Raw genomic sequence first — 26,650 nt, 5'->3', positions numbered from 1 at the left:
AATCGAATTTATGAAATATAACAAACTTTCAAAAAATTCATTACGAAATACCATCATTAAAAATCAATGACACTTTTGACCCAGCAACGGCTTATCGTACCGATAAGACGTTCATTTATAATTGTTCACAAATAAGATAATGCTAGCTATCATTATAACTGTCGTAAACAAGTATTTTGATACGGGCGTGTGTGGAAGCAGCACTGATGAGTCGTATCTTGTGTCGAGGAGTGCTCTCTCTTCGTGTTATCTCAGCACCGATGGCTCGAAACGCTAGTTACCTTATCGAGGACCCTAAATATTCCTTCTTGAAGGATTTGGGCTTGGAGAAGAAGAATGTGGGTGTGTTCAACGGGAAATGGCAGGCCAATGGACAGGTTAGTATAATTTATTAATTTTTTTTATTGAATTATGTTATGAAAGTATTTCTTCTTAAATCCATTAAACACATACATTAATATATTTCATTTCTAAATAATATTAGTATCCAATACATTATTTTTACCTCATGGCATCTCATGGGTACACACACGTTACGTCGAGCGGTTTTTACATTATTTGATTTTTCTCTATCTATATCTTATTCTCTATTGTATCTTATTGGTCAGGGCCAGGGTCTTAGATGTGTCTTACTCAAATAAAAATTCTTAGTCAAAAGTACTAATATCTCATGTCAGTTCCAAATTATAACTGATTGAAATGTTAAAAAAAAATCACTTAAAAATATCCTTTCTTGCATTAACAATAGAGTCGGTGTCCAAGATTTGACTTAGCGCCTTATTAGAAGCCTAGATAGATACCTAGTTATAATTAGATATCTTCAATCCTAAAATACATTTAGTATTTGTTCTAGAATTTCAAAGGTAAACAATTATGTAACGGCTAAAATTACAAATTAGATAGCACACGTTAACAAACATGATTAAAAGCAAACCTATTGTTCTAGTCCGTTAGCTTCTGCTGATAAAGGCGTCTGCCCACACCGTTATCTTTGTGTACTTTATAGCATTTAACCTTAGTAAACATTTCTGCACTACGTAGGTATAAATATTTAATGATTATACTTACTTACATATTACTTGCATTAATTAATATTTCTACAAAATGGTCCTTCGGGCCGAATCAGAAATCGATTCTTCTCAATGAAATGCAGTACCTAAGGCATAAATTGGGGAAAACCATGGCCTCCTATGAAGTTTTTATAAGTGCTGACGATTTAGCGCTTTCTTGGTTGCATCCTAAACTAGCCCAGCAGGGGTATGCCGGAAGGCGTCGTCAATAAAATTAACGTCATTAGGATTTTACTCCAGTCGATTGAAAGGGACTTGAGAGACTGTCATTATTACGCTGTCTCATAGACAACACACACACAAAAAGTGTGACCATCGTATCCGTATACGGTCGAACTACCTCCGGTTTGGAACCTTACCTTTAGGCTACGACCGCTAAGTTAGTTAACTACAAGTAAGAAGTCTTTCTAAGTAATTTCTAGTAAGCAATATGTACTTCGCAGGTAATCCAATCCTTCAGCCCAGCCAACGGCAAGGTCATAGCCGAAGTCCAGGCGGCCAGTTCATCTGACTACGAGTCCTGTGCCGCGGCAGCGCAGGAGGCCTGGCGCGAATGGGCGGAGCTCCCGGCGCCGGCGCGAGGGGAAGTGGTCCGGCAGATCGGAGACGCGCTGAGGGAAAAACTGCAGCCGTTGGGGCAGCTCGTGTCACTTGAAATGGGTAAGTGTAACTATATTCTGGCAAACTAATTTATCAGAAGAAAAAGGCGTGAAATTTAAACGGCAAGGTCATAGCCGAGGTCCAGGCGGCCAGTCCATGAGTCATGTGCCGCGGCAGCGCAGCGCAGGAGACCTGACGCGAGTGAGCAGAGCTCACGGCGCTTTCGTTTGTTTAGCATTTTTACGTTCGATGCCCAAGACAGGTTAAAAGCCAATAAGAAAGTATAAAACAGAGAGGAGACACGCGAAGATAGAAGCTGCGGCCGCTGTGGCAGCTCAAATCCCCTGAGATTTTTTCTTTTAAATGTCCATAATTGTATTGGAATTAATTTTGGGTGCTATGGGTTTTAAGTCCAATTTTAATTGACTTGAATTTAATGCGACAATGGACAACACCATTTTTGCTTTCAGTACCACATACCCACGTAAAAGCGCGCTCAAAAACCTTCGACAAGGCTTGTCTCCTGTCCTCCATGTTATGCCGGTTACAGTACCTAACTTTGTACCGTTTTTCCAGGTAAAATCCTTCCTGAGGCCATCGGCGAAGTGGTCGAGTACATCCACGTATGCGACCTGGCTTTGGGCCTGTCCCGCTCTTTGCCCGGCACCATCCTGCCTTCAGAACGTCCTGGGCACGTGCTCATCGAGAAATGGAACCCACTGGGAGCTATTGGCATTATCACCGCGTTCAACTTCCCTGTAGCCGTGTTTGGTTGGAACAGCGCCATTGCCATGGTATGTATTGCACCTATCAGTCCTATCACGGTGTGTTCTCTTGTGATATACTTACTAACATGGACCACCCTCCTTTTGGAACTCTGTATTGGCATCATGTTACCGAGAAGTCAAACAATACAATAATAACACTCTTACGTAACCATTGGTGGACCGATATCTTTGTATTTGTCTGTGGAATAAGGTTCATCTACGAGACGACGGCATATCAAGGGTCTCTACAAACCTACATTTAAGTACCTATAGACTCTTCAAATATAGCTAGGTTACTATAAAATTTTAGAGAATCTATCTAACGTATTTTTATCATTTCAGGCCGGTATAATTTCCAATAATAAGATAGTTATCGTTATCAATTATCGCTATTTAATCTTAAATTCACTACCTATTAGGTACTAACTTTACCTGCCCTTGAAGAGCAGCCCATATCAGTCACAGCAGGGAGCAACAGCTTGTTATCTTTTCTTTAACTATACTACCTCTATAGTTCCTATAGTGTATTTGGTAGACCAGGTATACGGTATACAGGGTGGAAAGATAAGTCGGGCCCTGGAGGGAAACTACCTTAAATCCTTAAGCTGGCTCATTTTACTTACAGGAGACATTCCTTTATTTTTAAAAAGAAACATAACTGCATTCAAAGTGTTTTTCTTTTTTTCTCCAATTTGGCTTGTCTAAAAATATCTTGAGTACTAAATATTAGATTTGATGGATATTTTGTACGACAGACGAGTGTAAGACCTAATGTTTCTTGGAAAAATGTTATTATTAACATTAACTGTATCGACTAGTAGAATAAAATTGCGAGTTTTTATTTTTTGGAATTTTTAGTCGGTTCGAGTCCGGGGCGAGGCAAGCGAGTTTTAGAAAATCTTTGAATGCAGTTTTGTTTTTTTTTTTTAAATAAAGGAATGACTCCTTTAAGTAAAATGAGCCAGCTTAAGGATTTAAGATAGTTTCCCTCCAGGGCCCGACTTATCTTTCCACAATGTATACTTACCGTGATTATACCGAAATTATTTATTATGTGTTCCGTATTCTACGTCAGAGGTCTTCATTGAGAGAGTAACGCCTCCGGTGTCCGATAGATGCCGCTAGCGTCTATGTAGTCGCTCCGCCCCACGCCGTGACGTAGTTCCGCTTCCCCTTCCTGCGAACTGTTGCTCGCTTTCCGCGACTCGCCGCCATGACACATTGTTTCGTCGACCGTCTTGTCCGATGGTCCGCAAATTTTTTTTGCGTACATTTTTGCAGCATGGTGCTTTAAAATTTCTGAACCAAAGCTTGTTCCATTAAATAGTAAGATATAGCAGAGATCGCTATTATTAGTCTTTTGGCGATCCCGCGATCGAAAGTGTTTTTCGTTTCTACCCACTTTTTATTTTTATTTTTCTGGCTAAATGAATTTTTACATACCATGCTGCTAAAATCGTTACCGTTAACAAGCCTGGGAGTACCTCGTGTTGTTAGTTGCGCATTGTAAATGCCTACTTTGACAGGCACGGTTCTCAGGCAGGTCGCGCATTTTCGAGATCGAAGTAGGAAGTGCGTCAGTAGTTTTTTTTATCAACAAGTGGTAACTTAAGTCGCTCCGCGTTCGGAGAGGGAACGTGCGGTCATCGTGCCTGCGGCGGCCGGGACGGCGCCCGGGGCGGCGCGGAGGCGGAGGGCCTTCGCGCGCTGCTGTTGGGTGCCGCGCTTCAATAGGACTGATAAGGAGGTTTGGATTGTCTCGAACCATCCGGTGAGCCAGTTTAATGATATTCTAGTTTTATTTGGCGTTCAGAAGCGACGCGACAGGGAAGCCCCCGCCCGTGGCACCGGCGCCCCGCGTGGCGCCGCCCCCCGCCCGTGTCGCGCGCCGCGCCGGCGCCGCCGACTTTCTTCTGCTGTCGTCCGAGCTGACTCCGAGACGCCGCGACGCTGCGGGCCGGGGCCCGAGGTGTCGCGGGGCGGGCGCTTCCAGTCCGAGACTCCGAGAGAACACGCCCGCTCCTGTTGCTGCGGTCCGGCGCGGGTGGATTACACCTCTCGATCCCGTCCTGGCGCAAAGGTGAAGGAGGACCGCTCCTGCGTCCCGACTGCTCGAAGTGGAAGGAAGGTAAGTTACGTGGAAGCAGTGGAAACATTACAGTACAGCGGGGGTGCCGTTCGCCCGTCGGTTGCTGTCCGTCATAGCGTCGCTGGTGACCTACGCGCCGGTGGAGGCCACTACGATGACGCCGCCGAGAGCAACAGTGTCGCCGTGATGATGCGTACAACTACGAGCCAGCCGCCACGCGCACACTTCACCCCCCCGAACCAGCGGAGGACGCTACGATGGCGCTGCCCGCCACACGCATCGGCGCCTCCCGTGCAGGTAACGTCCGTCATGTGCACCGGCGCCTGTCGAGCTGGCCGCCACGATGGCGCCTCTCGCCTCACGTACCAGCGCCTCCCGAGCCGGCGGCGGCGGTCGCCACGATGGCGCCGCCCTCCTCACGGCTTTCGAGCTAGCTGCTACTATGGCGCCACCTGAGCCTAGCGGCGGCCGCCTCACGTATCGGTGCCTCCCGAGCTGGCCGCTACGATGGCGCCTCTCGCCTCACGCACCGGCGCCTCCCGAGCCGGCGGTGACGACCACCACGTTGGCGCCGCCCGCCACGATGGAGCCGCCCGCCTAACGCACCGGCGCCTCTCGAGCTGGCCGCCACTATGGCGCCTCTCGCCTCACACAACAGCGCCTCCCGAGCCTGGCGGCGGCCACCTCACGCACTGGTGCTTCCCGAGCTGGCCGCCACGATGGCGCCTCTCGCCTCACGCACCGGCGCCTCCCTAGCCGGCGGCGGCGGCCGCCACGGTGGTGCCACCCGCCTCACGCGACAGCGCCTCTCGAGCGGGCCGCCATGATGGGTCCTCGCCTCACGCACCAGCGTCTCCTGAGCCAGTGGCGGCCGCCATGATAGCGCCGCCCGCCTCGCGCACCGGTGCCTCCCGAGCCGGCCGCCACGATGGCGCCTCTCGTCTCACGAACCGGCGCCTCTCGAGCCGGCTACCACGAGGCGCCTCTCACCTTATGCACCGGCGCCTCCCGAGCGGCGGCGGTTGCCATGATGGCGCCGACAATCACGCCGATGCTGCCCACCGATGCTGCAACTACGACGATGTCGTCCCTTCCAATGGAGCCCATGTTCTGTTCGCAAGAATACCACCGCGAACTTACCCGTCGCCGATGCTGCCTACCAAGCTGACGCTGGCGCCACGGTATCAGTTTTGTCCTGTCCACATGGTCCCATTGAGGTACGCAGGCGCCTATAGTTATGTGCCACAGCACGAACAGACCGCTAAACTCTTGGTTTCGGTTAAGGATGGCGACGGCAGACAAGGTAGTTAGGAGCCTCGTCCTAGCGTGACTCGACTGGCCGGAGTTGAAAGCGGTAAGATATGTCGATACCCAGAGGAAAATACGTCGCGTCCCTGGGCTTCATAAAGGTGCTGATCGACGAGGAGCCGTGCCGCTTCGGGGGTCCTACGACGTCTCGAGGCCAGCGAGCGATCCAACCGGAGAGCAGCTTTGCGACACGATCCTGTGCGACCGCTCACAACCGGTTGAAGGCATCGAAAAGGTCTGCAGTCCTCACATAATTATCTCTCTGCTGCCCGCGCTCTCCAGCTTAAGTTCCGTCTTACAAAGACGAACTCGTTCGCCAAGCCCCTAATAAACAAAATGGGACAAATAAACCCGCTGCGCCTGAACAAGCTTGAGTTTCCGGTGCTAAGAGAAAGGGGCCAAGAGGACTCCAGCAGTTTGCATCTGTCTGTCTTCGACTTTATCGAAACAGTTTTGTTACGCAAAGCGCCAAAATCGATTTTAGACTTGATTTCATCAGTTCGATTTCCTTAAAAGCATGCAGTACCATACCCCTATACTAGCTCAATATAGGCGTTTCTTCGGATAAAGCGAATTAGACCATCACGCTCCTAGACATCACGTGGGACACGCGGCACAGCACCCCGATTGAAAGTTTTCTTTTCGTGACATACAGGCCTGCCTTGCTGCCGAGTTTCTAGCAGAAATGAGACTCAATGCCTCCTGCTTAATAGTCTAAAATTCACAAACTTTAGTTCATGGAGGAAGGTGACACCTTCGCAGTCCCCAGCAACACTTCTGACAGCTGCCGAAAACCTCGTGCCACTTCCCTCCTCATATTATGCCTCCAGTCCGTTACAATCTCCAATAATGGTAGACAATGTACGAGGTAAGGCCCTTTCAGTGGAGAGTAATCGTTAACGGGCCGCATCTGCAGCGCTGACGACAGTAGTGTACTACAAACATACAACCGGATCGTTACAGTATACATAAAACGACGGCGACACTACATCCCTTCCGTTACTACGGCTGTCGCAAAAACTGCTGATGCCAGCAGATCGTCTACAAGTCGCGCTGGTTTCTTGCTACTTACCAGGTCGGTACAACTCCCGAGGGCGACGGTTTATCAAGAAGTCACTGCGCGCCAGAGGGGCAGCTGCGCCCAGAAGCCGCCGAGAATATCTTCGCCTGGTAGGCGCCCTGTTAGCCAGCCTCCGCTTTCGAGAGACCTCGCACTGTGCCACGGTATTTCTTAACAGACTCTTTGAACTGCTACCATGACGCGTTTGGCAGCTGCCGGTGATACGACTTGGCATGGATGTCTCCACCTCCCAGCCTAGTCTGTTTCCTGTGACGGCGTGATGAGGAGAACCTTCACGCTGCTGTGGTAAGCTTGCAATTTACTGGCGGTCCTAGTGAACACAACGTCAGACCGCCCTTCCTAACGAGTCAACGACCTTAAGAATCGAGGCGTAGCTCCTGTCAGATAGGTCAACACCGGGCTGGCGGGATCAGGAGTGACGTCCGCTTGATGTACCTACTGGCGTGACTGGTGCATGCATGCAACATGCCAAGGGCTAACGCTACGTAGCAAACGAGACGCACCTGTCAGTGTCTCACTAATATGGAAGAGTGATAAAGAGACAGAAAGAAACTCAAGTGATCGTCCGGGGGATACTCCCGGTACTGAGTTTGTATGGCGAGAACCGGGTATTCCCGGTTCCGGTACTGTGTTTATATAGAAAACCAGTACCGGGAGCACTCCTTAGATCGTCCCCTTGTCTAGGCCGCCTGTACGCCCACAATGTAGAAATGGTCTTCATGGTGCATCAAAATTAAGATTGATTGCCAGGTACCTCTAATATCCAGTGAAGTAACGAGCTATCTCAGACATCTATTTCTATTGTCCATGTTAGCTTTCAGAACGACACTTGTTCATAAGCCTATCGGACACTATGCCTTCTTCCAAGGCTATTAATAGCGAGACCAGCGCCTCCCAAACCACCAACTTGGGACGCGAGAAATCTAATAAAAAATATTTGCCCTAACTTGAATAGCCCTACAACGTACCTATATAGAAGAGCTGCCGCACTTTTACTGTTAGCATCAGGCCGCAGGGTCAATGACCTTACTCTACTACTTTGTAGCCCGGGCAATTGCATAGATAACTTTCGCGCTATTATTTTGCGTCCGAAATTCGGCTCTAAACCAGATAACGTGTCTTACCGACTGGACTCTTAGAAGCTCCGGAATAAAGTATAGACCCAGTAAGTAGGTAGTCTGGGTACGTCAATTTGTGAGAATTACACAAAATGTTAGGGGACACTGCGCCTATTTCTTCCAGCCAGTCTCATCCAAGCCGGCCTCTCCTATTACGATTGCTTTCGATCCACGATGTACTTAATCACTAAATTGGCTGGAAAACTATCCAATTAGCTTAAGTTAATTGGAAACATGACTTTTTCTTTAGACGATTCTATCGCCGAGATTCTGCGGATAGGATGCGATTTCGAATGAGAAATCTCTCAAACCAGTTTAACGTCAGATTGGAACCTGGGATTACAATTTAAATTCTCTTTTTCCTGTAATGTATCATTATAACGAGTCACTGTGATTTCATGGGTTGCAATAAGGCGTATATATTTATTCTTTCTCTGAATTCCATGACAGTAGGTGTAGCCCTAACGCTTGCGCGCCCGCTGACTCGCCACCAGGAGATAATAAACAGGTCTCAATGAAGACCTCTGACGTAGAATACGGAACACATAATATAAAAATTTTACCTTCCAATAAAATTGTTATTATGTTTCCTTCTACGTCAGAGGTCTGAGTAATGCCTTCCTGGCAGGCTACTAGGCTACTTTTATGCCGACGGTACTTCTCCTCAACAATGTGTCATGGCGGCGAGTCGCGGAAAGCGAGCAACAGTTCGCAGGAAGGGGAAGCGGAACTACGTCACGGCGTGGGGCGGAGCGACTACATAGACGCTAGCGGCATCTATCGGACACCGGAGGCGTTACTCTCTCAATGAAGACCTCTGACGTAGAAGGAAACATAATAACAATTTTATTGGAAGGTAAAATTTTTATATTTTATAGGTAGGTATACGTAAGTTTTTTATTTCTCAATATCAGCAAATAAAAGGACGATAGATTTCTTTGTCATACCAATGAAAACACTCTCTTAGTCTCTTTAGATTTATCTTAGTTTCGCTTTGACTTTTTTTATCATTTCCGTCCCACCAAACAGTAGAAATTTCACCTTAAAACATTCAAACCAAACCAATCTTTCCACAGGTTTGCGGCGACACAAGCGTATGGAAGCCCTCAGACACGACTCCTCTGATCGCGGTCGCCGTCACTAAGATCGTGGAGGGCGTTCTGGTCAAGAACAACATCCCTGGCGCCGTCGCCTCGCTGTGCGTCGGCGGTAAAGATGTGGGGCAACAGCTGGTCAAGGATCCGAGGATGAAGCTGGTCTCCTTCACTGGCAGCACTGCCGTTGGACAACAGGTGTGTCTTTCTTTAGGGCTTGTCGCTCTGGTAGCAATGGCTAATGATTTGTGGAGTGTTTTTGTGAAGAACAACATCCCTAGCGGTGCGTTGGTGGTAAAGATTTCGGACAATAGCTGGTTAACAAACACACTGCGGCACTGGGCCGAAAGACGTAAAACAAAGCATGGTTAATTTTGAGTTACACGAATTTGCGTAGTGAACGTGTTAAGGACGGACGTCCTTTAGACAGAACATTGACCATTGATTTTTGAGAAATAGGGAGTTGATGTTTGAACGCAAGCTTTTTATGATGTGGCAACTTTAACAGAAAATATATGATCGAAGCGTTCGGAAACCAATCCTGTATAGTTGAAAAATCGAAAATCTATGATGATGAAACCTGGCGTAACCACATTCTCAGTTATGTGTTCACGTTCACATATTCTTTCAGGTCGGAGTAGAAGTGCAGAAGCGCTTCGGGCGCCACCTACTCGAGCTGGGCGGCAACAACGCCATCATCGTCAACGAGGACGCCAACCTCGACCTGCTCCTGCAAGCCGCGCTGTTCGCCTGCGCCGGCACCGCGGGCCAACGCTGCACCACCACCCGCAGGCTGCTGCTGCACAAGAAGGTGAGCTGGCAACGTCGCCGTTAACCTTCTATTACTACATAAAAGTGAGCTGGCAACGTCGCCGACAACCTTCTATTACTACAAGAAGGTGAAGTGGCAATGTCGGCGTCAACAACCTAGACTAGACTTTGTACAAGCAGCAGCCGCGGTATTCGCGCGCACCTACACCAATCAACAGCGGCAACTAAAACTAACCATAACCACATCTTTCACCTAGGACCTTCTGTTACAATGCGTAACAATATTGTAGTAAAGCCTGACCAGTAATATATGATCATTGTCAAGAGGGCGCTGTTATTCTCATGTACAAGGTGACAGTTCAGAATGGTATGAAAAAAAAAATTGTTTCAGTGAAACTCTGTAACATGGCGCGTGATCATATATTCCTGGCTTTATAGGTATAAAGCAGTAGGTACGTGAGCGCTAAAAAATTAGGTGCAATGACAAATACTGTTTCAAAATGTCTCTTAAACTTAAATGGTTTGTGACTGAATCCACGACTGTTAATGTCTCCCAGGTGTACAGCGAAGTCGTATCCCGCCTAACCAAGGCCTTCGCCGGCGTAGTGAGCAAGATCGGTGACCCCCTACTGTCAGAAACCCTTATCGGACCTCTACACACACCGGCGGCCGTTGAAGCTTATAAGAAGACGGTTGCTGAAATCGTTAAGGCGGGAGGCAAGATCGAGTATGGTGGAAAGGTGAATTAGACTTTATTTAGTTGAGATAAGGTGCATTTTAGTAGTGAATAAACTCGGTCACCCACTGTTGCTAGAAACTCTTTATAGAACCCCTGCCTACGCCATCAGCGGCCTGTTGACTGTTGCTGAAATTGTTAAGGCGGGCGGCAAGATCGAGTTTGGTGGAAAGGTGAATTAGACTTTATCTCGTTGATATAAGATGTAGTTTAGTAGTCAGCAAGATCGGTGACCCATTACTTTCAGAAACTCGCATCGGGCTAAGGGGCTATTCATAAATTACGTCATTTCAAATTAGGGGGGGGGGGGTCTGGACATCGGATGATGGTAGCATGACGTAGGAGGATACGGGGTCATTCGAAGCATGATTTTTTGATGATTTTAGGGGGGGGGGGGTCAAAAATCGATGACGTAATTTATGGACAGCCCCTAACACATAACAATGTATAAATGATTGGATGGTATTAGTAATATGTGTGTTGCACGCAGGTGATCGAGCGTGAAGGCTACTTCGTGGAGCCCACCATCGTCACAGGCCTGCCCCACGACCACAAGCTCGTCCACACCGAGTGCTTCGCGCCCATCGTCTACTGCCTCGAGATCCCGGACCTGGCTACTGGCATCGCGTACAACAACGAGGTGGAACAAGGGCTGTCTTCGAGTTTGTTCACCGAGAGTTTAGCGGATATTTTCAAGGTGAATACCTTTTAAATTTCTCAGTCCGAAAGGCCTGCAACATTCAATAGAAGGGCTGCTACACGGCCAATCTCTCGTCCACACCGAGTGCTTCGCTCCCATCGTCTACTGCCTCGAGATCCCGGACTTGACTACTGGCATCGCGTACAACAACGAAGTTGAACAAGGGCTGTCTTCGAGTTTGTTCACTGAGAGCTTAGCGGATATCTTTAAGGTACCTATATATTAAATTTCTCAGTCCGAAAGGCCTGCAACATTCAATAGAAGGACTGTTACACGGCCAATTGCTTGTCCTTACGAGTGCTTCGCGCCTATCGTATACTGCCTCGAGATCCTGGACTTGACTACTGGCATCGCGTACAACAACGAAGTTGAACAAGGGCTGTCTTCGAGTTTGTTCACTGAGAGCTTAGCGGATATCTTTAAGGTACCTATATATTAAATTTCTCAGTCCGAAAGGCCTGCAACATTCAATAGAAGGACTGTTACACGGCCAATTGCTTGTCCTTACGAGTGCTTCGCGCCTATCGTATACTGCCTCGAGATCCCGGACTTGACTACTGGCATCGCGTACAACAACGAGGTGGAACAAGGGCTGTCATCGAGCCTGTTTACTGAGAGCTTAGCGGATATTTACAAGGTATTTATTAAATTTCTCAGTCCGAAAGGCCTGCAACATTCAATAGAAGTGCTACACGGCCAATCGCTCGTCCACACCGAGTGCTTCGCTCCCATCGTCTACTGCCTCGAGATCCCGGACTTGACTACTGGCATCGCGTACAACAACGAGGTGGAACAAGGGCTGTCTTCGAGTTTGTTCACTGAGAGCTTAGCTGATATCTTCAAGGTAAGTTTTTAATACTTAAGAGTAGAGATGCCACGAATATTCGGCAACTATTCGGTATTCGGCCTATTCGGCTACTTTGCCGAATATTCGGTATTCGGCCGAATGTTGCCTACTATTCGGCCGAATACCGAATATCTATTGCACCTAAAAAGAAAAATTACATAAAAAATAACCTAAAACTAGGTATGTATATTTCATATTTAAATGTATTCTTGAAAAGTAGTTAAATACGAAGGTACGTTTTTGAGCATTTGTTGATTACAAAATATTTTATTTTTATCATGGGTCTGATTTGATTGACTCTAACTACATTCATTAATTCTGTTCAACATAAAAATATATCTTAGCAAACGTTGTGCTTAGTTGTCAAACAGTTTTCATAATAATTGTGGTCGGAGTAATTAACAATGGAGCCGCCATTAACAGGCGTTCCACTCTGTAGAAAATAGGCGGCCAATGGTCAACCACATGTCAACCATATGTATGGACTGACGTTTATCTGACATGACGTACCTATACATTTGATGTGCCCCTCCCCCGCAAAAAACGGCAGACTATTTTGTACCGAAAATTTTAGACATGGCGTCTCCGTTGGTTATATCCTCTAAGTAATTGTGACTCAAAATATTTGCATGTCATGCCGAATATTCGATCGCCGAATATTCGGTATTCGGCCGAGAGTGGGACCGAATATTCGGTATTCGGTATTCGACCAGATTCACTATTCGGGGCATCTCTACTTAAGATTATGTTTTTCAGTCAGAAACGAGTAAAAAAAGATAAAATAATTTTATATAAATAATTTACTTCATGAAGTTATTTTTGTTGAAATTTAATGCAGCCATCATCCCCAGTGGGCGCAGCACGGTTCCATTTTTATCGTCTATCACTATGCGCGTCCCTTTCGCACTTACGTACTTGTTAGAACGTGACAGGCATGGTGACAAGGGATAAAAACGCGACCGTGCTAAGCCGCCAGGTCTAGTAAGGTTTATTAATCACATAGGTACCTACTTCTCAATAGAATTTCACCCTTAGTATTCTGATTTAAGGTTTAAAAAATTGACTCTTCTCCAAATTAATCACCAAAACTTAGCTATTAATAGATTTTATTTCCTTAAATCCTAGATCGGTGCGGTCTAGAAATTATGTAAAGAGACTCGTTTTAAAGTGTAAATAACATTATTTGCGGTATTTGACGTCTGTCACTCACAACAGCAATACTACGTAAAATGTTTTGCACATCGAAATCACAAAGGAAAACAACTGCACTGCGAACGTTTACGTTCTACGTCTTTTATTTTTTAATTTTAGGGTTGGCCGGACACCACCGTTATGAATCGGTAGTCGTCTAAGTAAATCGATATGAATTTTTCATTTTTCTTTTAACAAAAATAAGGAAAAGGTGGATAATTAACTGCAAATATGGATATATTTATCGTCACTTAACAGACAACAAATTTGACACAGGAATAACATAAATAAACTTTCAAATAGATCCCCAGTTAGTTTCAATTTTGACAATGGGTGCGACCTACTCGGTCGGTGTATTAAATACACCGGCCGACCGGTAGCTTGCGGGAAAACCATATAATTCTAGCTTTATTTAAATCTCAAATAAAAATTCATTATACGTCACAATTCGATACCTCAGTCTACGTGCCATCCAATCGTAATCGCTTGCTGTGACAATCGATTTGCGTTAGTTACATCTCTATATACGTCAGTCATAATGTGTCAAATACCGCAAATAATGTTATTTACACTATAATCTCCCTTTGACTACCAAAGACCTCACCTGATGGCTCCCCTACACGATGGGCCAGCGCCGGCCACTCCAAGGGACTCATTTATGCGTTAGAGGGAGCAAGTGATATTGCTATCTCATTCTACCGCATGGCTGCGTCCCTTGGAGTGGCCGGCGCTGGCCCATCGTGTAGAGGAGCCATGACGCGCGTGGCAATAGGCCAATATCAACTTTCGTGCATTTCAACAAGGTTGACGATAAAAACAGCAGACGAAGGCGTGGCCAGGCGTCGCGTTCAAAGGACTAAAATGAGTCATGAATCTGTTTCCAGTGGATCGGTCCCAGCGGCTCGGACTGCGGCATCGTGAACGTGAACATCCCGACGAACGGCGCGGAGGTGGGCGGCGCGTTCGGCGGCGAGAAGGCCACGGGCGGCGGCCGCGAGTGCGGCTCCGACAGCTGGAAGAGCTACATGCGCCGCTCCACCGTCACCATCAACTACTCGGGGGCCATTAAGCTGGCGCAGAATATTAAGTTTGGAGATGAATAATGAATAACACCTACTATATTAGAATATCGTCGCTGACTATCATTAAAGAAAGAATATGCGTGTTTAACCTTTTACCAGGCTGACATTTCAAAAATTACAATCGAATGTCAGGCTTACTCATCGAAAATAGAACACATGTTTGAAGTGCCGTATGTGGGAAATATATATCCCTTAGGCCCACTTGCACCATCCCACTAACCCGGGGTTAAGCGGTTAAACCGTTAACCTAGTGTCAAATTGTATGGGTAACCATGGCAACTCCAGGTTTAGCCGTATAACCCCGGGTTAGTGGAATGGTGCAAGTGGGCCTTAGCCTGGTAAAGGGTTAGATTGTTATACGTCTAACGCGTACCATCGGTGACATTTAAAATGATCAGTTTTTGCTGTGTGTGTGTGAAGACGATTGTATAGAGTTTGTCTCGAGTCAAGAGTATAAGCAAGTATACGTGTTATTTTTCATGTAAATGTTAATAACAATGTTTTATTTAAGACTGAACATAATTAAACAAGCTTTATTTTGTTTTACTCTTCTTTATTTACCCAACGTCTTAGTAAAGTATAAATAAACAAAGATATTAAAAAATCTGTTATTTCATTTAGCTATTGTAAACACGCTTACAAATCGTAATTTTGTTATTCCATTCTTCTAAAATTACGTCCAGGTCCATTATATATTTCATTAAAAACATAAGCTTTTTGATTCGGAATCAATTTTGATATATTTTTTCACTTTTACCTCGTGTTACGAAAACTATACTGTTAACTTATAATTTTACAGTTCAGTACCATATAGTCAACAGGAGCCGTATAATATAACAGAGATATAGCCTCCTAAGGCCCAGCCATAAAAATGAAAAATGCAAAATTGGCCACTGAAATTTGAACCTATAATTTAGGAAATAAGAGTTGATTTTGCGTTGTTCAAAAACTGAACGAAATAAAGCAAAAGCAACTCTGTTCCAATCGAATATGATTTAAATTTCATTGGACTGAGTAAGTACTATAGGTAGGACCTTGGGCCTTAGGAGGATAGGGACTTATAAATCTACGAAAAGAATTTGTGGTTCAAAGCCGAATGTGGTTTGCCATCTCATTTGATTATGAACCTTATGCAGGGATGCTGCTGTCGTCTGTCATTCAAAATTTAACCCTTCGCGTGGCACATTCCCTTAGCGGGACATGTATATTTTGAATTTAATTATTTTACAGAAAGTTATAATTCCAACAAATGATGAATGCCACCTGAAAGGTTATTATTAAATATACCTATATATAGCTATCTACATTCTGTTTTAATAGCAATAAATAAAAAATATATATTTAATGCTATGAACGGGTCTATCGTGATATAATTTCATAAAATAAAAAATAATGAAATTAAATCGCGGTAGAGCCGTTCATAGCATTAAATATGAGTACAAAACGCGAGAGTTGAAAGTGTAATAAATAAAAAAAGATTTGTGAAACGTAGGTATTCCACTACTTAGGGTGGTATTCCATCTGTCCTATTTCTTTGTCCAATGTGTATCGCGTCTCACATTTGGCTTAATGAGAGTGAGACGCAATGATATTGGACAGGTGGAATACCACCCTAAGGTGTATTTGAGTGCCTAATTCCGTATCACTAACGAATGTCAAGTAATTTCGGAATAGGACTCTGATATCGAAAGAATTATGGGCGGTTTTTAAAATTAAGATGCATTCACTGTGGCAACTTTTGTGGAGCAACAGTAACTAAAGTGTCACCCTATGGAACTTGCTAACTATGTAAACAAACCGCCATATTGAAATTTTCTCTGAATAATGAATTTACTAGTGACTTTTGCTTACATAGTTAGCAAGTTCCATAGAATGACACTTTAGGTAAGTAACTGTGTTGCATATTATTGCCCCGCAAAAGTTAACTGCGGTTTACCTGCCGTTCGGAGGTGATTTGTAATTACCAGAATACACCTTAATTAATCAATTTCAACTAATGTCTGGTTGGGTCAGTAAAACCTGACTCCTAGCTGGGGTGGTGCACCCGCCACAGGTCGACGGCGATGTCGCGCGTCTGTTGCTTGTGGAACTTGTACGTCGCTGGCAGGTCGTAGCGCAGCTCCGCTATCACGCTGCCCTTTACGCCCCACTCTTTGATCTTCTTTTGGATGTGTGCCCTGTTAACATAGTTGCTTGGCATATAGAAGACGTGATATGAAGTTTACTTCATCGCTGGCTGGCCGTTAATACTGCTAATTGCTCACTCCACAGGGTTTAGGAATCGGACCTATCTGACATGTTATCTGCAGTCTATTGTTTATCTTTTTCACAGGGTTATTGACCGTAGCGTCAGAGGTCTCCGTTTTAACTCGGTCATTTTGCTTTCGTATGTCGGGATGTTCTTTAGAAGGTCGCAATTCTTAACTGATTCTCGTGAAATTTTGTGACCAGACTCTATGATTAAATAGATTTTTTTTGCCGATCCAGTTTTTGGATATATTCAAAATGCGGAATTCGGCATGAAGGACTTAAGCGCCAATATCGTCTATGGCGCTTAAGAGCATTGTGAGTTCACTGTGATAACACCTCAACCAACTAAGAATTTTTCAGTTTTACATTTTCTAAGCCTAACGCGAAGTGAACAGCTCACCAAGCCACTAGTTATAGGTCAGATAGACTAATTAACAGAGGGGCGTTCCGAAAACGCGCGTCGACGCCGCGTGTTTAAACGCGGTTAGCATAGGCCCTTTATCTCACCTTGTAGAAGATTTGTGTAGCGAGTAGACACTGTCGCAGCTGAGATCCAGCCCAGTTCGTAGAAATCGCATGTCGACGCCGGCGTTGCTCTTCGTGCCGAACGGCGGATTCATCACAACTGTATCAAAATAGTTTTCCCATCTGAAATTAAAGTTATTAAACTAATGAGTGTGGTGTTTTATTTATACATACAAGTAAATCTTCACACAAAATTAAAGCTGAAAGAAAGTAAGTCTCTTAGATTTCTTAGAATACATATAGGAAATAATTTGGTCTGTTCCAATATTTTTTGTAACAAACATGTCTCTAGCACCTAAATTAACTAAAGAATTAAATTGGCCCGTGAAGTAACTGTATTCGTACCGTGGCATAACCAGTAAAATGCCACGGGCCGCGCTGGCGTGAGAAAGGCCCTAATTTTACGGAGCCCCCCTTTTCACTTCCACTGACATATGTAGGCGTGTGAGTAATGTTTGTAAATTTATATAAATACTAAAAACAAATTTGCGTGTTCTTTGTTGTTGGCATTAAAATAGGCCAAATTGAATGTAAGCCTAAATAATAAGGCCTTCAACATTAAGGAAACTCGATTCACAACCCTCATTCCAAAAGACAATGTGATAAACAATAAATTTAAACAAAAGAAGAATAACTAACCTACAAACACTTGGTCCAAGGAAATCGCACTGCACTACATCAACGTTAGCAATCTCAGTGTCATCTTTATTTTCATGTAGCACGCTCAAGGCGTCCGCGTCCACGTCCACGGCGGTGACGGCGCCCCCGAGCAGCGCCGCGCCGACGGTCAGCGCGCCCGGCCCGCAGCCCGCGTCGAGCACTAGCTTGCCTTCTAGGGCTTCGTATTGTGTCTGAAACAATATTCAAAATAATCAATCCAGAGACCGGAACTAAGGGCCTGCCGCCATATTTAGGGTATTTTCATTGCATGAATTGCATCTGTGGCAAATACCGAGACACAGTTTTTATTTCTTACTGGTAATTGTTAAGTTATTTAATACATTTAGTTATAGATTTTTTAAACAAGTTAATGGTGTGGAAATAAGGGCTTTTATTTTATGACTACTGGACAAACTGTAAGTACACATAACCTACAACTTTGAGTTACTTTGGTCTTTCTGAATAAGGCTATAAACATGATATATGTATTTATAAATATTATAATAGTTGCCCAGATAAAAACAATAGTCAGGCATGTCACAAGTACAATATAACACTACAATTTACCTTAACATGGATTTTAAGTTTCTTCTTTAATACCTACATAAAATATGTATAATATTCATGTAATAATTCTAGAAAGTAACTTATCACTATTTGAGATAGGTAATAAACTTGAAATTTTAGTACAGTAGCCATCAGATATATCATATCGACCAAGGTGTTCACAATATCTGAACATGCACTCTAACAGAGGCATTTCGATTTTTGTGAGTGCTTTGACTGCTCCAATATATCTGATGGCTACTGGACACACCTGCATTGTGTAAAGAGCAACAGCAGCAATGTGTGGAGGAGTCTCATACTGCTCCAGTTGTACTTTCGGCTTCTCAAACCCGCTCAGGTCCTGCAGATGACCCTGAAGCGTCTTCAGCTTCATAACAGCCGCCATTGCTGTCACTTGCTGTCAAACCTCGGGAGTACAGGTAGGATTTGGTTTCCGAATGAAGAGTCTTGGGAGACAAAGAAGCCACAGGATGTGGTGTTGGCGTGCTGCAAGGCGGCACGGTGGCTGGTGTTTATTATGTTTGCTTCTGGGAGTTGAGGGAAACCCTGGAAATAGTTTTAACGCATTAACTTCATTATGTATTACTACTTTGTTATAAGTAAGGTACCTCATCGCTGCATAATTGATCTTATTGATATTGATGAGGTTTGAGGAGTATCAGGATTAAACATTAGTAATTTATATTAACATTATTAAGCAGTTACTAATATGGAATCTTGTTTGTTTCGTACATATTTGTAGTATGACCAACAAACAGGGGTGTATTTACCCTAGGGCCATCCGGGCATTGGCTCAGGGTGCCAAATTTCTAAATATGCTTCTACAAAAGTTTCTCAAATGTATTCTTTTGTATAACAACAAATGAATAATTACAAAATCACTAAGCATATGTGAAATAGTTAACTTCCGATTGTTGAAACAGAATAACAGCACAAAAGTTTGGCTGATTCAAGCAAAGCTAGTTTTTTTTACCGTTTCAAAGGAAATAATTAAGTTTGGCTTACAGCAGTAGCAGATACGGGGGGGATAGAGCACATAGGCAGCGAGCCGGCGGGGTTGGGCTGCGTGAGGCTGATCGTGGTGGCGGTGAGCGGTGCCACGGCAGCTTGCTTCAAAAGCATTTGTTTCTTCAACTGCAACTCCTCCAAAATTTTCCTATTTGTCAGTTCTAGTGACCAAACAGATTTATACACTTGAGAATTTATAGAAAACACCAAAATCTTTAAAAGAAACAAGTATATAGTGGTATTTTCATTTACAAATGCCAACAAGACATGTATTTACCTCTTTGAGCGTTGGGCTGAGGAAACGCCATCTAATATTAGCTAGTAAATAGCTGAATTATATAAAATGCTTAAAAAATATTAAACTACACAACATAGTTTATGAACCCAGATATAAATACAAAGGATAGAGTTGTAATTGTAACAATGTGAGGTTAGTTTATTGAATTCAGAAAAATCAGAAATGACATTTGACAAGTCAATAAACTCGTATTTTAGGGTATGTTCAGAATTACGTGTTCGGCGTTATGTACGAACCTAATTTTATGAGAAGTTGGCCAACCTGATTTATTCCGATTTAGATTTTTTAAATTATTCCCACCAAATTGTAAAGGCCCCAGTACACAATGGGCCATCGCCGGCCACTCCAAGTGACGCAGCCACGCGGTAGAATGAGATGGCAATATCACTTGCTCCCTCTAACGCATAAATGCATCCCTTGGAGTGGCCGGCGATGGCCCATTGTGTACTGGGGCCTTTAAAGTACGATATCTGAGGTCGGCCACCAAAAATAAGGAACGAATACACTTTTGGGTTCCTCCAAAACACTTGAATTTACATGAGGCGCAGATAGGTGTTCAGTAGGTACAAGTCCCTTTTTATAATTTAAACGCTTCACACACCTTACTTAATTCAGTAACTGACGATAGGGACGCAGCAATACATAGAAGTGAGATGCAGATATCGTCGGTTACTGAATTAACTAAGATGTATGTGTGAAACCATGTGAAACGCTTTAATCTCATTCTCATACCGAAACGGGTTATTATGGCTCCTCTACACGAATGGCCAACGCCGGCCAATCCAAGGGACGCAGCCATGCGGTAGACTGAGATAGCAATATCACTTGCTCCCTCTAATGCATAAATGCGTCCTTTGGATTGGCCGGCGTTGGCCATTCGTGTAGAGGAGCCATAACATATACCTCTTCGTCGGAGACTGTCTGCTGAGAGCTGAGAGGGACAGATAATCGCATTTATGCGTTAGAGGGAGCAAGTGATATTGCTATCTCATTCTACCGCATGGCTGCGTCCCTCGTTGGCGTTGTCGTTGGCCCAACGTGAAGAGGAGCCATAAAATGTTCAGTTGGCTGCTTCGAATTTTCGCTATATTATATACGGTAGAAGGCCGACTGCGCAGTTTCGGCTGCGGGAGAAAAATCTCCAACGCAGCCGAGTCGGGCATGCTGCCGGATACCGGGCCGGCAGTATCCATTGAGGATGAGGAAAAAAACCGGGCAAGTGCGAGTCGGACTCGCGCACGAAAGGTTCCGTACCATAATGCAAAAAAAAAAAACAAAAAAAAGCAAAAAAAAAACGGTCACCCATCCAAATACTGACCACTCCCGACGTTGCTTAACTTTGGTCAAAAATCACGTTTGTTGTATGGGAGCCCCATTTAAATCTTTATTTTATTCTGTTTTTAGTATTTGTTGTTATAGCGGCAACAGAAATACATCATCTGTGAAAATTTCAACTGTCTAGCTATCACGGTTCGTGAGATACAGCCTGGTGATAGACGGACGGACGGACGGACAGCGAAGTCTTAGTAATAGGGTCCCGTTTTACCCTTTGGGTACGGAACCCTAAAAAAGACTGCTTGACACAGTCGTCCCAGTCATGTTTCGCCTCTGGCCTAGATACGCTTATTCTTCACCAGTGCATGAATCTAGTATTAAACTGGATTGGGCATGAGTGGAGTGGAGTAGCAGAGAAAGCGCTATTATTGTTTGTCCTTATCACAGTCTCACAAATTTTTTGTTCCCCACCTTTTTTTTAGTATGGATAATGGTGGGCAACAAATAAATTCGACCAATCACAGTGTCGCATTTGCGTATGTTTTGTCCCTCACGGAGGCACGCGTATACCACTTCTATACGATCCTACCTTCTATGCCTTATAGTGACAGGGCTATAACCGCGAAAATCGAAGTTCGTCAATTGCGGGCATTTTTCTCCGTCACTCTAATTACGTCTTAATGAGAGTAAAAGAGAAAGATCCCCCAGACGTCAAACGCCGAAAATGGCGGACACAATTTGTTCGAGATGTCGAGTCTAGTTATATACCTCAATGGTCCCAATACATGTTATCTTTCTTGCGTTATTATATAGAAGTTAGACCAAGAAAAGTCTGCAGCGATTTCGATAGCCCACGCAGTACAAGTGTTATTTATACGTCATAATTTCATAGAAGTTTGACGTTTAAAATAACACTTGCACTGCGTGGGCTATCAAAATCGCTGCAGACTTTTCTTGGTCTATTTTTAGCAATAGAGATGACAACAGGGTCTCAACTATATATTGGGCAATAAGCATGTCGAGCACTGAGACCCTTACTTTATAATCTAAAGAGTTAGACTAAAGTCTCACGTAGTATTGAGTGATTATCATAAAGAACAAGACAAGCATATTTATATAAAAGCATTTATTTTAAAACAATGTAGGTAATAATATACTTTCTGATTCTTGGCAAAACAGTCTCACATTAGCAAGTCAACATTTGGCCTCTCTTAAAGAATAAACATATACTAACATGCGCTGCCATATCTCACAAAATAATAAAACTGATAAAATATCAGATATAAATGATAATATAAAAGGACATAATATAAAATTATTCATACATCTAAATTGCAGTTAGCATTGCGTCCGGTTGAGCAATCTTAATTAATTTGTTTATTATAGTAAATAACTCTAAATAAAAGGGAACATTAACATTACTAGAATTGACTCACAATATTAGCAATACAGAATAATTACTGTATAGTATTCTTCGCTCCTGTTCTGACATTAGTCACGAGTACGTGGTACGTAATAACATTTGAGAATAAATGCACAACATAAATAGAATTTAAGTTGCCTTTGTCTTTTACGATTACAAAAATATTAATATAAAAATTTGGAAATAATAATAGATTTCTCTATAAACAATTTGGAATAAACTTGCACAAGCTCGTAGCTAAACAATTATGTGCATTTTAGTAAATATTTACTATAAATGTAGTAACAAACCAACACGGCTTTCCAAAGGCTCCACTCCATACATTTAATGACTTATAATGACACTTTATCATCACATCATCTTATTATGGCCGCAGCGAGTGAGCGCAAGGGTGTTAAAGGTCCTAATCGCCGAATATGATGTTAGCCTCAAAAATAAAGGAGGTACCTAGTGTATTCATTGGCATAGGTACGTTGAGATCCATCGTTGAGTTTGCCTCAGGCAGCGCGAATAGGCCCTAGCCTCTACAAGCCTACGCCCGTCTAGCCCGCTCGCTGTCGGCAATCGTCAACCATTATCCATTAAAACTTAAAAGTTGATCACAATGTAGCTGACTCGATAAAATTATACTATAACAAGACTAAGATGTAAACTCGAATAAAAACGATAAAAGATTAAAGTTTTGAAAGGCAAGAATCTAGCTAGATGTGTTCGAAACAGCTACATCGTGCATCACCACTACACCACCATTTAGTGTTGATTTGATCGAAGTAATTACTTTCACAGCACAGGAATAAACATATTCTGGACTAAATAAAATCTGAAAATTGATAACAACATTTGTTTTAAAAGACTAGCACTTAATTTTGGCACAACACCGCGCACCCGCGACCTGCGAGCGCTACGTTGGCGACACGCTGACGACACGTTGACGACACGTCAACGACGCGCGGGCGACGCGGCGGTTTCGATGTTGTTCTCTCGCGTGTCACTTCCACACGCGCACAAGATTATTACTTAGACAAAATTGGCAACGTACGTATTTAGAGTACGTATCTAACACAAGGGTTCCACAAAGTGACTCCAATTATAGACACTAGAACCAGGAACATTATTACAACAAAGATTTCGATTATCCATTAGATAGCGAAGCGTTTAAGAAAACAAGCATATTTTTAACAATATTTGTGCCCAATGTGTCATGTTCGATGTATCGTTTTAAATATATTTATGAAACCCTACGCGATTCAGCTGTTTTGATCGATTACGTTATATGGACAGCTGCCATTACAATAATAAAATGCAAAAAAATGTATATTCATTACAATTTAGTTAAAATATAAATAATAAAACTTATTTGAGTAAATAAATTCTCTTGTTCCTTGCTCTCCACCATCACCAATATTAAAACAGAGTGTAAAAATAAGAGTATGTTAGCGAAGGGCGTACGTCAGACAATAACTTACCCTGTAAAAGAGTGGAGCTATACCTTCGAGGTTTGGCGATTGATTATATTTGTATTCACATTATTTTAGTATCAAAACTAGACTAGGTTTAGAGCATAACGCTTAGAGCGAGGCTCGATCACATCGTGTAGATCAACAGCCGAGAGGCGTCCGATCCGAATGCATCCGATCGGTAATAGAGTACGTTTATTTTTACACCCTGCCGCATGAGTATTATATCTCAACAACATTCCTTAATCCAACAATACCTAACACTTTCCCTGTATAGTCTTGTTAAAGAAACTTTCGAAACCTCAGAGGTCGACGCACTACGCGAATTACACAAGAGCATTAAGATAGGACATATTGCTACGAGTTAACTTATCATTTGGCACTAAATAAACATATTGCATCTCGACTCGATCATACGCCACGAAGTATTTATACTTGCAAATACTCTTAATAAAATCTAACTTGTCTTATTTAAGTTACTATCAAATTTTCTTTCAATTTAAATTTCTAATGATATTTTTCCGGCCAAAACTTCTAACTCATGAAAGTGTAACAAAAGGACTCCGTACTATTGAGCAAATCTGGTGCCGTAAAGGCGGGCGACTGACGAATCATCATCATATCAATCAGACAAGACGTTCGGCAAGTAAAATTTGGCAACATTGAGCATTAAGACTTTCAATTGGCTTCGTAACATACTAGTCGGTAAGTGTAACTAGTTGCGCGGACTACACTAGCCTACCGTGGTAACTGTAACTTACCGTTCTCGCGACTCGAATTGCGTTCGCACGAAACGTCCCAAACTAACACGTTACAAAATGATATGATATTCGAAACGTGAGACGTTATTACATTACTCATCGTTCAAAAGAACTCTAAAACGACTGTGGACTTTTAAAGAGACTTTTTAATTAATTTACTAGCTACTTTTATAACAACTTGGTTAAAACAGTATTTTATAAATTAAAAATTCGTTTCTATCAAATAATAGTTATTGCTTTTTTTGATATGATTATATTAAAACCACGACCGTGCGCGAGAGCGAGGCTCGCGTCGCCGCCACGTGTCCGGCGCGGGCCCGGCACGGTCACGGCGCGGTCACGGCACGGATCCGACACGAGCACGCGCGGAGGCGACGCGGCCCCGCGTCCTATGTACACCTCGCCTCATACAATATGCTGTATACCTGGCAATTATTACGTAGTAATTCCTAAACTTTATTTAAAAATATGACTGCTTTATATCCGTCTCGATCACAGCTCTCCGAAAACTTTACAATATCCAAACCGTTTACGCTCCAAAATAAATTCTTTATCATTTACACCTATAAAACGAAATGACTATAATATATCTATGTTAGTTCTAAACATTATGCCATTTTATATATTTACTTTGCAATTGCAACGGTCCCTCGTTCAGCACTTAAATGCCTCATATACAAATTTTAACGTAACGATGAAAAATGACTCTTTAAATATAAAATAAAGGAAGCAATCGAACGACTAATATCCGTGAAACAAATTTAGATATCAAGCGGCAGTGTTCGCGAAAATTCGTGCATAGAACTTAACTACGAAACTTCTTAGGAACCTGATAAATTATTGCTAGAGCTTCGGGCAAACCCTCCTTACAACGACAATGCACCCCGGCGCGGCCGGCGACATAACGACAGATAAAATCTTATCAGTAGCCAATAGAAAAATATCACCTAAATAAATATGAATATCCCCGCCCGCTCTCCGTTCCGCGCTTCCCAATAAATACATCTGTCCCGAGCGGGCGGGGCGGTCGCGGCTGAGGCGAGCGACGAGTATCGTTAGAATTTCTCATTTTTGGTAAAAAACAACAAGATTATGAAATTGATATGCAACGGTATCGGGGCATCACTGCGCCGCGTCGGGCTCGCGCGGCGGCTCCGGACACGGCGGCGCCGGACACGGTGGCGCCGTGCCGGCCCGGGAGCACTCGCCCAGGCCCGGGCTCTTCGACGACTCACTGAAACAATAACGTCACCTGTTACAATACAATAGGGAATTACACAAAATTAACGTGGTAAAAAAAATACAGCTTTTTTCTCTATTACTTAGGTATAACATAATGAATACTGGACAATCTTACAAAATAACTCAGGAACAAATATCTACTGTCATAAAAACACAAATAAAATGCCCTTGCCAGGATTCCAACCCGAGACCTGTACGGTTACCATCAGTTTGTCACTGACATAAACGCCGTCGAGAACGTAATTTACTTTCTATACATCTCGCTCGCACTCGCATATTAGTGCAAACGGGATGTATAGAAAGTAAATTACGTTCTCGACGGCGTTTATGTCAGTGACAAACTGATGGTAACCGTACTGCTTCGTAGGCAGGGTCACTACCAAATAGGTTAGGAGGCCGAGAAAAGACCTTCATCAAGCACATACAAGACTTTATTAGTACATTACTACAGAGGCCGGGACGAAAGGGGTTGCCGGCCGAAGACATATAGACGGCCGAGCGAAGCGAGGCCGGATAGGTCTGAGCGCGGGCAACCCCATTTCCCGCCGAGGTATGTATAGTGCTTTTCTCAAACATGCAATGAAATAAATAAAATAAAAAATCCACGAAACCCAAGTTTTATTTATAGAAAAAACTAAAAGTAAACTACACCCAAAATATAACCAACACGTACCTATATCATTATCATGCGTATGTTTTACACGAGTCGTGTATTTTTACTACCCGTATA

General features: G+C 43.4%; 4 protein-coding genes across 5 annotated transcripts in view; 1 reads left to right on the top strand and 3 right to left on the bottom strand.

Annotated features, from left to right (window-relative positions):
- The first annotated feature begins 167 nt into the window (after window positions 1-167).
- LOC134792931 (putative aldehyde dehydrogenase family 7 member A1 homolog) lies at window positions 168-15,000 on the top strand. The gene is made up of 8 exons (XM_063764397.1): window positions 168-377; window positions 1,514-1,730; window positions 2,247-2,464; window positions 9,110-9,325; window positions 9,759-9,938; window positions 10,456-10,638; window positions 11,125-11,331; window positions 14,257-15,000. Exons 1-8 carry the CDS (start codon window positions 207-209, stop codon window positions 14,473-14,475), a joined length of 1,611 nt encoding a protein of 536 aa, XP_063620467.1. The 5' UTR covers window positions 168-206; the 3' UTR covers window positions 14,476-15,000.
- A 148-nt stretch (window positions 15,001-15,148) lies between these two features.
- LOC134792932 (rRNA N6-adenosine-methyltransferase METTL5) lies at window positions 15,149-18,841 on the bottom strand. The gene is made up of 4 exons (XM_063764399.1): window positions 18,707-18,841; window positions 17,869-18,080; window positions 17,212-17,352; window positions 15,149-16,631 (listed from the first exon to the last, which is right to left on the bottom strand). Exons 1-4 carry the CDS (start codon window positions 18,839-18,841, stop codon window positions 16,481-16,483), a joined length of 639 nt encoding a protein of 212 aa, XP_063620469.1. The 3' UTR covers window positions 15,149-16,480.
- Window positions 18,842-18,846: 5 nt separating this feature from the next.
- LOC134792933 (SOSS complex subunit C homolog B) lies at window positions 18,847-19,911 on the bottom strand. Its single transcript, XM_063764400.1, has 3 exons — window positions 19,742-19,911; window positions 19,462-19,625; window positions 18,847-19,002 (listed from the first exon to the last, which is right to left on the bottom strand). Exons 1-3 carry the CDS (start codon window positions 19,770-19,772, stop codon window positions 18,847-18,849), a joined length of 351 nt encoding a protein of 116 aa, XP_063620470.1. The 5' UTR covers window positions 19,773-19,911.
- Window positions 19,912-22,146: 2,235 nt separating this feature from the next.
- The window catches only part of LOC134792946 (uncharacterized), a 48,070-nt gene continuing 43,566 nt past the window's right edge, over window positions 22,147-26,650 (bottom strand). For both annotated transcript variants that reach the window (XM_063764422.1, XM_063764423.1), the window contains exon 8: window positions 22,147-25,912. In XM_063764422.1, the coding sequence (XP_063620492.1) occupies window positions 25,801-25,912 (112 nt within the window). In that variant the 3' untranslated portion in view covers window positions 22,147-25,800. The remainder of the gene's footprint in view (window positions 25,913-26,650) is intronic.

The sequence above is a fragment of the Cydia splendana genome, chromosome 8 (assembly GCF_910591565.1).
Source record: "Cydia splendana chromosome 8, ilCydSple1.2, whole genome shotgun sequence".
Classification (NCBI taxonomy): Eukaryota; Metazoa; Arthropoda; class Insecta; order Lepidoptera; family Tortricidae; genus Cydia; species Cydia splendana.
The sequence above is the reverse complement of the archived record's forward strand: the minus strand, read 5'-3'. Positions and strand labels throughout refer to the sequence as shown.